Source organism: Triturus cristatus, chromosome 6, assembly GCF_964204655.1.
Source record: "Triturus cristatus chromosome 6, aTriCri1.1, whole genome shotgun sequence".
NCBI classification, from domain to species: domain Eukaryota; kingdom Metazoa; phylum Chordata; class Amphibia; order Caudata; family Salamandridae; genus Triturus; species Triturus cristatus.
The window spans coordinates 1,824,074,143-1,824,088,837 of NC_140589.1; the positions used below are offsets into that span (position 1 = coordinate 1,824,074,143).

A 14,695-nucleotide genomic window follows, 5' to 3' on the forward strand; every position below is an offset into this window, starting at 1 on the left:
TTGGAGCTCCGGGCTTCTACCAGCCGATATATGCCCGGAGCTACTCCACTGTCTTCAATGGAGCTCTCAACATTCCAATATTCTAATAAAGCCTTAAAGCCTGTCCTGGTGGGCCATACTGTCCAATAATGGCCAGCTCCAGTGTTCAGCAAGCCTTTAACAAGGGAGCAGGCCTGTAATGGCCGGTAAAGCCCGCCACGACAGGCTATAAGGCTATTAGAGCATTGGGCCAGCAACGCTCCACCTGCAATACGAGTGAGAAAGGCCCCAAGGCCTCTCTCTAACGTAGGCATTAAAATGTAGTGACAGCTCGGGCTGAGCACTGTGCGCATGTGCAGGAGAGACGCGTGTTTCCACAGAAATGGGTCCGCTTTTGAGCTCACGGGTGGCTTACCAACGACAGGCGCATTTTATTAAATTAGAGAGAGACCATCGCTGCGTCCATCACTCACACAGGTTAACGAACGCGCCAGTTTCAGATCGTACAAGGTAAGTGAGGCCTGCCTTGAACGATGTTCAGTAAAGCTTGAAAAATGCCACTTTTCATTTATTCAGAGCAGCGTAAGCGATGTCCTGCAAGCGGCAAGATTCAATCATCTCGGTTTACTCTATGGGGAAGGATTTTAAGCATTGTCAAACTTGCTCACTCTTTCACCCTTCTAATTGCTACCCAGCTTGATCAAAATATACATAATAAAGTTCATTCCCATCTATGTCTTTAACGCTAAAAGTGTATGGATTAAAGACGGTATCTAGCTTACTTGCTGCTCTCTGGTTGTGGCCCTGCTAGTCCCCGGTCCTGAGCAAACACTATCGACTGTTGTGTAAAATCTCAGCATTTGAGTGGTTCTGTCACCATGGCTGACCCTGGAGTTAGAAGTATGAACAGCCGCGCCATGAAAATATATCCATCTGAAGCTTTACTGCCGACGGCCTTTACCATTGACTTCAATGGAGCGCCCAACATTCCAAGCCTCCAATGAAGGATTCAGAAGTCTCAGACAGACGGCTCTCCTGCAGGAACGGCCTTTTATTAGCCCAGAGGTAGCACATACGTCATATTCATCAGTTTAGTTGGTTAAATAGCCCACTAGCTCTTTCTAGTTTTTATGAAGAGTTTGCTCTGGGGAAGCCTCGTTCCATGTGTTCACAACATTTGGAATTTACGGGAACTGAAACCAAGAGAGCTAACATAGGTCACTGCACATCACATAACTTGGGGACATGGAGAAGATGAAACAAAAACTTGTGTCTGGTCATGCCTGGTCCCACAGTTGGCAACCGACCCCTGAATCACCTCATCTCGTCTCTCCTGTTTGAAGAGATCCACAATGACCTCCAGTGATGGTCTGGAATATCAAGTAGAGAATATTGTTGACCTTAATACCATTGCCACAATATTGAAGACAAAAAAGTTGAAAGGTAAGTGCAGACAGGGAGGTGTAGACTTACTATTCGCAACTCATCATCTGCACCCCGTGAAGATATAAATGTATTGTAAAGGTACATATATGTGGTGTCAGGTGTAGACAATCTGTCAAACTTTTTGTCCTCAATATTTTAGCTCTGATATTAGGATATAACCATTTTTCCCGACTCAGTATTCTGGAACCACAACATAGTGACAATTGCATTTTGGAAAGCGCCTTTTAAGGTGGTATGATCAGGTTGAACCACCTCTTTGAGGCAGAAAATGAACAATTATACTCTCAACAGAAAACCTCTGGACATGTACAAAAATGTAAGGCATGTGGACATGGAAAGGATACATAAGAGCATGAAGTAAATGGAAAGAAATATGTTATCCACCAGAGAATCATTAGCAAGAGTACTTCCGTAGTGTACGCAATAGCATATCCATGTCAACGTAAAGATATTGAAAGTTCAATCAGTAGATTGCAAAAAAGAAGATTGGAACATGTGTGTGCCATGAAAAACACAAACCGTAGTTATCCAATGGCACGAGATTATGAAAGATTCCATGAGGGAAATGTGATCTCAATGATGTACTCCAGGATTGACACTGAGGAAAGGTGTCCCTGGGGATGAGCATATGAGATAACCCAAGTGAAATATATAATAAAGCTGGAAACGATATGCCCAATGAGTCATAAACAGGATGAGATGCATATAGATGCACAGCAAATGCCATACACCAGGACAACTGCAACAGCAGGCCCTTTATTATCTTGCCTTAATCATAGATGGACAGTTATAAGAAGGCCTGGCTAATAACTGTCCTTCTATGATTAAGGCAAGGAGCCGAAATGCGTCAGAAGCAAGCTGCCGCAGATTCTATCACCAGATAACAAAGCGCTTACTGTTTAAGATATCCTGGTGTATAGCATTAAATATATATAAATATATATATATACACACACACACACACAAAATTAAGGGTTAGAGTGCTGCATAAATTATGCCAAAAAGGAAGCAGAGAACACATTGAGGTGAGCAGATTCAGCGTGCCACCGATGTTGTAGGGTGCTCCATACAGGAGCTGCTCTCCACCTAAACTTGGGAACTACCCAGTGTTCTCTGCTTCTTTTTTTGTGCATATATATATATATCTTGAATACGTCTCCGCTGCCCGTTGTTCACCGGCAATCCCCAAGGATGGACACAAACCCAAAACTGTGTGCAAAATTATTCCGTCTTTATTCCAGATGTCGCCATAACGCGTTTCGGCTCGCCTGAGCCTTGATCACATGACAATGGCATCGAGATTTTGCACGACTTTTAAAGTGACAGTGTGTCAGTAATCATGATCACGTGACAAGCATAGCGCGCACATTTTCAATGAACATAAAGAAAAGTTTAACCACAGCCCAATCTAATACAAGCAATTGGACTTGGTTACAATATAAACGATACAGAATAAACTGCTTGTTTTTTTCCTCTTTTCTTTTTTACTTTTCTTTTTACTTTTCAATTGTAAACATTGTTTTTAAATAATAAAATTAATTGTTTTCTGTAAAATACCATCAATTTGTTCATGGTTTAAATCGTATGCTCTTGCTTATGCGGGTATATCTATAAAATATGCATATACACTCCTATGCTTGTGTTTTGATATGTGATTCCTAGTACTCGATTAAAAGCAGAAGTAATAAAATATATAAATATTATTTCTGTAAAAAGTGCAATGTGCAAATCCACCCTATGTGAATAAGAAAAGTTAAAATCTATAAATTCAAACAGTTAATTGTTATTGTGAGAGATTAGATTTATTTAGGTAAATTTGACCTCGTAATAATGCATATGTGTATGTTACTTGGGCCTATGTATAATATTATGGCAAGCAAAATATGTTCTATAAAATAGGGAGTAGGGCACTGTCACTGTTGCAGATTAGCTGATCTTGCAAAAATCGTTGAATTTATGTAGGTAAAATACCAAGGTTTATGTTACCCTTATGAAGCGATCTTGTAGCAATTTTTTCTTTATGTGGGTAACTGTAATATCTCATTAGAGACAATTCAATTATTATATGTATATTACAATCTTCTGTGCATGCCCGAATAATAAAATCGGACATGCAAATGAACTGACTGCACCAATAAAGTGCGTAAGTGCCAGTGCAAAAGAGTGTGCAAAAAAAGCTATTTTTTCTTCTTTTTTTCACTAATAAATAGTTAAAAAGGGAAAATAAGACCTTTTAAATTAAATCTATTGGCCTATTACATTCTGATAGGTGCCACTGGAGATGATTGTATTATAATAGCTTACATACCATGAAGATAAAATCATCACGCATTGGTAAAAGCATATTAAAAATGAATAAATATTAAAATATCATTTTTAAATATATATACATATAAAATTTGAATAAAACCTGATAAAAACAATTATTCAAATTCAATGATTGACAGTTTATACAGTGTGTTAAAACATTCTTAACAAGATCTAACCAGTGCATATATTTTGTTGTAATGCTCGTTCTATTATATCAACAGATTTTGCTAAATCACCTTATACTAGGCATGTGTATAAATCTTCTGTAGCATTGAGCCCAGCAGGGTACTTGGTGTCCATTTGCAAGATATACCGTGTTTCGAGTTTTCTCAGTTTATTCTCACGGTCACCACCTCTCCTGTTGGGTGCTATTGAGTCAATGACAAAATATTGGAGGAGGTGGTTGTCAGATTTGTGTTTTTCTCTGAAGTGTCTTGCAACGGGATATGTGTTGTCCTGGTTGGTGATAGCCCTTAAATGTTGTAAAATACGTTTGAATACAGGTAATTTTGTGCTGCCAATGTATTGCAAGTTGCACGGACATGTGAGGACATATACAGCATATTCTGTTTTGCAGGTTAAAAGTTTAGTGATCTTGTGGTTGTAATCACTAAAAGGGGTTCTGTATGTGCTGGTGTTTACTCCCTGGTTACATGCCTTACATGTTTTGCATCTAAAGAATCCTTTCACTGTTTGCATCCAACTGCTGTTATTGATCACCTCAGGACTGGTGTGCACTAATGTGTCTCTCATCGAGGGTGATTTGCTATAAGTAATGGACACCCTCTGCGGTAGCAGGGGTCCTATTACTGGGTCACTAAGAGCCAATGGCCAGTTTCTTTGTAAGATTTTGTTGAGACTCTTATGTTGTTGACTGTATTGTAATATAAGTCTGAATTCTTCTTTGGCATGTGTGCTAGCCATAGTGTCCTGAGATACATTGGTGCAGTTAACTTCTCTAGTGTTGTTAACCTTTGTCTTATCCTTGAGGGTTTCATCCCTAGTGCAGGCCATAGATTTTTTTATGGCATTGTCTATAATACACCTTTTGTAGCCCCGTTGTAAGAAACGAATTTTACTCTCATTCTGTGCTGTTTGTAAGTCAAGTTCATTGCTACAGATGCGCCTTATGCGCAGCATTTCCCCGTAGGGAATACTATTGATAAGGTGCTTTGGGTGTGCGCTTGTGGCATGCAAGGTAGAATTGCCCGCTGTCTTTTTTCTGAATAGTCGTGTTTCTATTTTATTGTTGCAGATATACACTTGGGTGTCAAGGAATTCAATTTGAGATGGGCTAATGGTGGCTGTAAAATGTAAATTCAGATTGTTCATATTGATATTCTGTATGAATTCATTGGCCTGCTGTACTGATCCACGCCATACTACAAATAGGTCATCTATGAATCTAAGCCAGATGACTACATTGTTCCTGATATATTCCTCATAATGATCTCTGAGGACCAGCTCCTCCCATTGGCCCATATGCAAACATGCATAGCTCGGTGAGAAGCTGGCCCCCATAGCTACTCCCCTGGTTTGCTGATACAACTGGCTGTTGAACATAAAAGTATTGTTATGTAAACAGAATTCAATCATTTCTATTAACATTTTGTTATGTTCAAGGTGTTGTGTCGACCTTTGTTCTAGGTAATGTTGTACAGCCGAAAGTCCGTCTCCATGATTAATGCTAGTGTATAGCGAGGTTACATCCAACGCTATTAGTAAGTAGTCATTGTGCCATTCCACATTATTAATCTTTCTCAAAAAGTCACTAGTGTCTTTAACATAGGACGGCAGATTTTGAACATACCCCTGTAGATAAAAGTCAATATATTTCGTTGTATTTTCTGTGAGACTATCTTTAGCGCTGATGATCGGTCTTCCTGGAGGTTCATAGCAGTTCTTATGGATTTTTGGAATAAAGTAGATGGTTGGTACTGTAGGGTTATCGTTCTTCAGAAATTTTAGTTCATCGTTGCTGATCAGTTTTGCATTGTTCCATCTAATTAATTTGTGATGAAAATCTTTTTGCGCAATTTTCATATTGCCCACAGTAATCCTTGTGTAGCAGGTGCGATCGTTTAGTTGTTTGTACGCTTCCTTATTGTACATACTGATTGGCCAGATTACGATGTTGCCCCCCTTGTCGCTGTTGCGAATGACAATATCCTTATTCTTCTGTAATTTTGATGTTAGTAACCGATACTGCTGGTTGATTTTACTTTCCTGTCTGGTTTTCGATTGTATTTTTCTATGCAGTTCTTTGATCTGTGTGGTTACTGTTTCATGGAATATGTCGATCGAATCGCGCACCATTATTGGGTTGAATGAGGATTTGGGCTTAAATGGACTTGCTCCTGATGTTTGCTTCGTGGGAATACTTTCATTGTTTAGATCTTGAAGCACTGGCTAATAACTGTCCTTCTATGATTAAGGCAAGGAGCCGAAATGCGTCAGAAGCAAGCTGCCGCAGATTCTATCACCAGATAACAAAGCGCTTACTGTTTAAGATATCCTGGTGTATAGCATTAAATATATATAAATATATATATATACACACACACACACACAAAATTAAGGGTTAGAGTGCTGCATAAATTATGCCAAAAAGGAAGCAGAGAACACATTGAGGTGAGCAGATTCAGCGTGCCACCGATGTTGTAGGGTGCTCCATACAGGAGCTGCTCTCCACCTAAACTTGGGAACTACCCAGTGTTCTCTGCTTCTTTTTTTGTGCATATATATATATATATATATATATATAAATATACACGCAATCTGCCGCAAAATCCATTTCCTCAATTTTGCATTAAGGACGGTACGGACCCACATTTTAGTGCAGAAGATTTATTTTTTCAACCCTGCACTGCCGCCATGACTCGTTTTGGCCCCAGAAAGGCCTTGATCACATGACGCCATGAGGAGTGACCATTCAATTTAAAGTGCTTGTGCGAATAACATGTGACTACGGGCTCCTCATTAGTCAAATAGACATAAAGAAAATACTTTGGCTAATGCGATGTAATATCACATGTGCAAAATATTGTTTTTTTGTGCAAATTCGCAAATAAATAAGTTTTAAAAAATGTCTATTATTTTCATAAACACATTAAAACAAATTCAACAATATTGCCATAGATAGTTACACGGCCAATATTCACAATCAATAATATAGATCACTGTGCAAATGCAACAATTTCTTATGTGCAAATAACGCTCAATATATATACAAAAAAATATATTTAAAAATTCATGCTGTAATTCATCTCCATTAATAGAAGAAACACTATTATTAGCTAAAATTCTTATTGAAATATGTTAAGAACGAATTTTGCATATATCAGCAGGTAGATACCATTGTTCATTGTTATAGGAGGAAGAATGAGTCAATACTTACTGCTTCGGATTTTGGTGGCACAGGTGGTGGCGTCTCTATTCTAGACTCTTCTGAAGGTAAGGCTGGCACCGGTGGAGACCCAGGGGGGCCCTCCAGTTTTGGAGAAGAAGTCACAAAAGAAATCAAATCCTGCTGGCCTTTATTGCCACACTCCAGACCAGGGGGGTTGCTGCTGGGCTCTGAGTAGTTCTCAGCGTTCTGGTTGGTCCATAATTCTTCATATGGGATCTCTGATTCCCGAGTCCTAAAATCAGGTTCTACCCATTCGGGAGTAACATACTCCTGGTCAGAGTCTGACACGTCGGAGGAGGCCTGTTGCTGTTGGGGGAGCTGTTGCTGGCTTCCCAGGGCATCCCTGCAGTTCTGATGACCACTGTTGTCCTCGGTGGAGCGTGGAACCGACCCGCTATACAAGCACAGGGAAAGTCGTTGGAAGGACTGTGTGAGCTCCTCTTGGGCGTAGCTTGTCGAATTGGAGGAGGAGAAGCCCTGCAGACACACCCGCATCCTGCGGGGGCTTGCGCACTCCTCTGAGAAGTCCGTCTTTACCTCCCTGACCGCCTTGGAGTACTCATCAGGGTTAAAACGCTGCTCCTGGCAGAACAGAGAGCTGTCCCTCACCAGTTTGTCAAAGAGTGGGTCCCCGCAAAGAAGTCCCTCCGGCAGCATAAAGCGGGGCATGTCTGTCAGCAGCAGGAAGTGGAAGGGCGCCACCTCCTCCTTGCGCAGCAGGCAGCACAGCACCACCGTCTTGGAGATGATGCTGACCAGCTTGTAGCGGTGGCCCTCCCTAATGATGTGCAAGTCGTATGGGTTGCGTGTGGGTCGGCTAGGCACCACCACATTAACGGGCAAGCGGACCTTTTCGATGATGCTACGGATGGTGTGCTCCCCCTCTTGCATCTGTATCTCCAGCGGGCTGCGCGTGCTGAAGCGGCCTTTGCATTGGAAGGGTAGGCTGAGGCTCTCGTTGGTGCGGTGGTTCATGCAAATCAGGCACGGCATTTTGCCCTTGACCTGACGACCCAACGTGCCTGTCTTGCCCAGCTTCCTGAGGATGGTGTTGAAGCGAGACTTCTCCTTCACCGTCTTGGCACAGAGGATCTCAGCCTGGCCCATGAGGGTCAACTCATCTCCGGCTTGTAGGGTGAAGTTGTAGACCTCGCTGTCCTCACTGAACTCTCCTGACACCACCTGAACAAGGGAAGCGAAATACACAACATCAGAGAAACCTCCACTCATGGTGGCTTAGCAAATATAACTATTTACTAACGCTGTGTAATGCCCACAGCTTTACTGTTCTTAAAATGTATTCGCATTGACTTGACATGTCTACACAACGCCTTCACCGCGGCAATTTCACATTTACAAATATCATTGTTACACATTGATGGCCTATTAAGATCTCAAAATTAATCAATTTGTATTCATTACTTTGCATAGCACCACCACCTAGGACCTTCATCTAAGTCCAAAGGCCCAACTCTTCGCTTCTCTTAACCGCTACCGTCTTCCAAAAATAAGTCAACATTTCTGTTTCACCAAATCACATTAAACGTTTCTAAGCTTATATAGGATGGTGACGCAGAGTGAAGACGTATTTGCAAATTTCCTTGGCCTGGAAATCAGTCGAAGGCATCTACAGATTTTTTTCAGTATCATTCTATTTACTTATTGATGGCACTATTTGTATACCTTGGACTGGCAGGTTCTACGTGTAGTGCTTAGTGGATCTTGGATGTTCTAGATGTAAACGTAAGGATGGTCGTGTAGGGGCAAAATAATGATTACATTGATTGTGTTAATGTCAGCTGTAGGTGCAGTAAAGGTTTTTGTGAGGCCTGGGCGGTCAAACTGAAGTGGGGTCCTTCATAGGGGCAGAACCTATGTCAAAGGGTAAAAATATGTCCTGTAAGAAAGAGAAACCAGCATTGATGATGCCAATAATTCTTGCTTATAATTAAAAGTGCATTTTCAGCCACTGATGAGTTTAGGCACTAAATGAGTCATACTATGCCTTTTGTCACTCATCCTTGCACTCAGTCATCCATTCATTCACCCACTTATACACCCACAATAAAACATACATATAAACTCAATAAATATATGCAAGGTAATATTTTTTTCAAGTACATTTTGATAAAAGAAAACCTGCTGCCCCCTAAACGTGCCACGCACAGGCTTACAATAAAAATACAATTAATCTTATCAGCATTAGACTTTCAATGTATTGCACAATGTATCATTGTTTTAAAGTTCCAACGTGGCCACCATGTTTAGAAGCAATGTGTTGGCCATCTTAGAGTGGTAAAGCAATGCTACACTATACACAACACAATTCTAGGATGGCCAATCAGTAACATCGTGCTTGACAGTCATCACAGAAAAGTATGGTGCACAGGGTATCATTGTTGCACTCAGCAGTGGTTTCTCCATTGGAGCGGAGGACAGTCACCCCTAATCCCCTGCTGACAGTGCAGCAAGCATCAACAAGCATTTGCAATGCAATAGGTCTCGCATTTATAAGAGTTTGAGCTATTGGCATTGTAAAATTACAATGCCTTTTATTTATGTTTTGGTTTTAAAACAAATAAAAGGCATTGTCATTTATAATGTCAGTAGCATAAACTTGCATAAAAGCAGTGTGCGGCGTGCAGCAGTGTGCGGCGTGCAGCAGTGTGCGGTGTGCAGCAGTGTGCGGCGTGCAGCAGTGTGTGGCGTGCAGCAGTGTGAGGCATGCAGCAGTGTGCGGCATGCAGCAGTGTGCGGTGTGCAGAAGTGTGTGGCGTGCAGCAGTGTGTGGCATGCAGCAGTGTGTGGCGTGCAGCAGTGTTTCGTGAAGCAGTGTGAGGCATGCAGCACTGTGTGGCGTGCAGCGGCGTGCAGCAGTGTGTGGCATGCAGCAGTGTGCGGCGTGCAGCAGTGTGCTGCGTGCAGCAGTGTCGTGCAGCATGCAGCAGTGAGTAATGCAGCAGTGTGCAGCAGTGTGTGGCGTGCAGCAGTGTGTGGCGTGCAGCAGTGTGCGGCATGCAGCAGTGTGTGCAGTGCAGCAGTGTGTGGCGTGCAGCAGTGTATCGTGTAGCATTGTGCGTCGTGCAGCAGTGTGTGGCGTGCAGCAGTGTGTGGCGTGCAACAGTGCGTGGCGTGCAGCAGTGTTTCGTGTAGCAGTGTGCGGCGTGCAGCAGTGTGCTGCGTGCAGCAGTGTGTGGCGTGCAGCAGTGTTTCGTGTAGCAGTGTGAGGCATGCAGCACTGTGTGGCATGCAGCGGCGTGCAGCAGTGTGCAGCGTGCAGCAGTGTGCGGCTGCAGCAGTGTGCTGCGTGCAGCAGTGTTGTGCAGCATGCAGCAGTGAGTAATTCAGCAGTGTGCAGCAGTGTGTGGCATGCAGCAGTGTGCAGCATGCAGCAGTGTGTGCCGTGCAGCAGTGTGTGGCGTGCAACAGTGTTTCGTGTAGCATTGTGCGGCGTGCAGCAGTGTGTGGCGTGCAGCAGTGTGTGGCATGCAGCAGTGTGTGGCGTGCAGCAGTGTTTCGTGTAGCAGTTTGCAGCGTGCAGCAGTGTGCGGCGTGCAGCAGTGTGCGGCGTGCAGCAGTGTGCGGCGTGCAGCAGTGTGTGGCGTGCAGCAGTGTGTGGCGTGCAGCAGTGTGTGGCGTGCAGCGGCATGCAGCAGTGTGTGGCGTGCAGCAGTGTGTGGCATGCAGCAGTGTGTGGTGTGTAGCAGTGTGCGGCGTGCAGCAGCGTGCGGTGTGCAGCAGTGTGCGGCATGCAGCAGTGTGAGGCGTGCAGTGGGAGGGGGAGTGGGAGAGGGGGGGGAGGGAGAGAGGCGGGAGAGAGGTGGGAAGAGGGAGAGAGAGGGGGAAGAGGCAGGGAGAAAGAGAGAACAAGAAGAAGAAGAAGAGAGAGAGAGTTAGGGCGAGAGAGAGAGAGGGAAGATGGAGGGAGGGAGCGAAAAGAGAGAGTGATTGCGTGTGTGTGTGTTTAGTTAAGTTATGCTGAATGTTTGCCCAGCACTTTATGCACTCTGTAAGATTAACTCAAAGCCTTCAGGAGGGACAGGCGAAATGAAACAGAGGAACAGAGACAGGGGAAAAGAACAGATATGGAACTGAGGAAGAAAGTGCAACCTTTAGGGATGGAGTGGTTTTCTCCAAAAAAAGGTATGGACTTGTCTGAAGCCTGGGTGTTGCTGAGAGTTTTGTTCTGCGCCTGCGTTTGCCTAGATCTTACACAGAGTGTTTTTATATCTGTTAATTAGTTCTTCTCATTAATACACTTAAAATGTTTCAGTGAAAAATAAATTATCATTTTATGAATCAGTTGTTTCCTAATAGACAGATACCCCAATAACATATGTGAAACAAGATATATACAATATTGCACGTGAGGTGATTACATAAGAAGGAAGAAACTACACGTACCCACAGGAGTCAGTAAGAAAAGTTCACTCGTGTGTGCATTAAACGTGGGCAAATCTATATCACAAGGATAGAAATCTGACCACTGTGCTAGGTTTTTACTCCGAAATATTTTTCGCGAGGGCAGTGGGGCGGGGGGGGGGACAGTGAATTGTTGCACGCAGGGGGCGCACGTGATTAAGGACAGCTGGTAGGCTGCACTAATGTACGGTTTCCCCTAGTTTAATGTTGTACCTGATAATGTGAGACGGAGAACTCCGCTGCAGAGCCGTGCTCAGCACACCCCCTCCTCACCCCTCCCCCGGGCAGCCGGGCTGTGCGCACTGTGTGGATATACCTGGACCACGACATCGGTGTTTGTAACAAACTGAGACCGGTCATACACTTGTCACACACCAGCTGCCATTAAAATGCCATTATCCCACCTTGATCAACACTGATCAGCACGGCACGTGCTTCATTTACTTAACACAACATATAGCGCTGCCGCCTCTCGTCAGGGGTGCCAAGCGCTACATAACTGTAATTTTAATGCAGTTCAATGCAGCGCCTAGGCGGATGCCGTCTTATTTCAGGAAGATTTGGAAATATATGCTATTTCCAGGAAGCCTGTTGTAGGCATATCAATTTCAACTATATCATGGAACAAAGAGATGGTCACGAGACGTCCTCGGGAGGCGCGTGCTGCCTCCTACCTGGCGATGTATCCGAGTGTGGGAGAAGTCAGATACTGCAACGACGCACAACTTAAAAAATAGGAAGAGAGAGGCTTAGATGGAGGCAACGGGGGCCTGGATGGGTTAAACAGAGAAGGGCAGAGAGAGAAACAAAGCAAGGTAGAAAGGGGAGGTGAAAAGAGAGAAAAAAACGAGCGAGGCATGCAAAAAGAATGGGAGAAAAAGAACAAGGGAAGTAAGACAAATATAGAGCTCAAAGAAAAAGGAAAGAGTGTGAGACAGAGAGCGAAGAAAGAGTAAAATGGAGAAAGTGAAATACAACCAAAGAGAAAAACAACGAATACCAGCGAAGAAAGAAATATAGGGGTCAAAATGAAGAGAAAGCGTGAGACGGAGAAAGGAAAGAAATAGAGAAAGTGGAATATAACGGAAAGAGGATGGAGTAAGATACAAAAAGAGAACGGGGAAAGAAGATGCAAAGTTAAAGAGGAAGAAAGAAAACAAGCGCGCACTGAAGCTGACGGAGTGGGAGGGGGAGTGGGGGCGGGCACGCAGGCTGCCAAATGGTGCGATGAATCACGGCTAAAGTGAAAGCAAACAAGTGGTTGCAGGACTCCAAATGGTGCGCGCGCCCGGACGGGTCACATGCACTGTAGTTGGAGGCCTGCAAAGCCACTGTTTGCACTTCCAAAACGCGCTTACTATAAGTCTCGCCAGAGCAGCGCTAAAGCGCTGGTCAGGCGAGACCTAAAAATATGAACAGTTCAGCCGAGCCGAGTAGCAGCACTGGGCGGGCCATTGATGCTGGTTGACAGCAGGGAGCAGTGGTTGTTGCTGTTCCAATTTAGACTGTGCATGTTACTTTGGCCAGCTATCTTGTGATGACCAGCCTGACAAGTGCATTTTAAACCTCTCAAACCCGAGCTGTCTTAGACAGATGGGTGGAGTGCAGGCAGGAACAGGCACCAAGTGCCTGACGGAGCTCGAGGCAGCCCGCTCCAGCCAATCCTGGTGCTTCTCTCAGACTGGGTAATATAAGCAGCAGCATGAGAGCAGCATCAGGATTGGAGCCTCGTCACCTCTAGTATTCTCTTTGTTTACTCGTGCCTCTTGATTGACACTTAAGTCTTCGCAGCTAATTAGCTGAGCTGTTAATCGCTTGAAATGCCCGTCCGAGGTGCAGGAGCAAACGGCCTCTGGCCCACGGCAGGTCACTGGAGGATACTGTGCTTGGAAAGAGTTTTTCCCCGTCTTTTTTAGAAAAACACAGGTTTGAGTTATTGAGTATGTTGATAGAGTGCACGTCTTAATAATGTGTAGGCGCGTGATTTATACAATAGGACCAGTGACGCGTCCCCTGCTATGATTGAGTTTAAAAAAAAAAAAAAAATGTTATGAGTGTTCACGAATCCTACTCCTTCACCTAGTACTGGGGTATTCTTTGAGGCCTTTCTGGCAGAGACATCATCAGCTTTAGAGGGAATTAGCTTCTACTTGTCGATTGTTGTTCGTCGCTTATTTCACCTGCCTTACCTAAGGCTACTGATGTACTGTAAGGCTATTTCACCCCACCGTCTTAGAAAGTAAGCGGCCGCTACTGGTAGTGCTGATCGGAGATTGTTGACATCATCCGTCTAAGCTTGAATACACTACGGAGAATACCATTCAAGGGGGACACCCAGTATAGAAGCAGTGGCCACGAGAAGTGGCCCGGTAGCAGGATACTAAAATTACACAAAAACAAAATAAACAAGCATTTGCAATGCAATAGGTCTCGCATTTATAAGAGTTTGAGCTATTAGTATTGTAAACAACAATGCCCTTTATTTAGGTGTTGTTTTTAAAACCGATAAATAAAAGGCATAGTCATTTGCAATGCCAATAGCTTAAACTCTCGCAAATACTGCTTTGAGGCTGTAATTAAAACCGCAACCGCGCAACAACACTAAAGGGGTGTGGCCATGGGAGGTTACAAAATGAAACAAAGCTGTACTAAGGAGGGACTACTAAGCCTTTTGACAAGTGAACTGCCACTGTTACAGTGGACAATGACACAAGCCAATGGATTATGTAGACGGGGAGTTGGCGGAGCTTCAAATCCCTACCTCAACGCAGCATGCCTCGCAGAACAGAGCATGCGCTGCCCAGGCTCGACCCAAAAACAGCAAAAAGGATTTGCTTGTTGATTACTGTTTACATTTGGAGGCTTTATCTGGTTTCTATAGATTACAGCCAGACCATATGAAGTATCCAAGAGTCCCTGAGGGTGTACTTGAAACCGCTATTGTTATTTTGGAAACAGAAGTGTTTGCCTAGTTGTACAATTGAAATGTGCCAGTCAGTGACTAAAGTCTATATAGCCCATTTCTAATGCACTAATTGTATTTGTTTGATCTCTACTCTACAACTTGTTGTGTAATGGAAGAAAGTGTGAGCTTTTGATTCAGTCCCCAATTGCTTTCCCTTTAAAATG

The 14,695-nt window shown here is 43.8% G+C and overlaps 1 protein-coding gene across 1 annotated transcript in view; it reads right to left on the bottom strand.

The window, feature by feature from the left end:
- The window catches only part of GAREM2 (GRB2 associated regulator of MAPK1 subtype 2), a 470,347-nt gene that overhangs the window by 93,883 nt on the left and 361,769 nt on the right, over positions 1-14,695 (bottom strand). Inside the window, exon 4 of the mRNA XM_085613200.1 lies at positions 7,133-8,326. Within this exon, the coding sequence (XP_085469326.1) occupies positions 7,133-8,326 (1,194 nt within the window). The remainder of the gene's footprint in view (positions 1-7,132; positions 8,327-14,695) is intronic.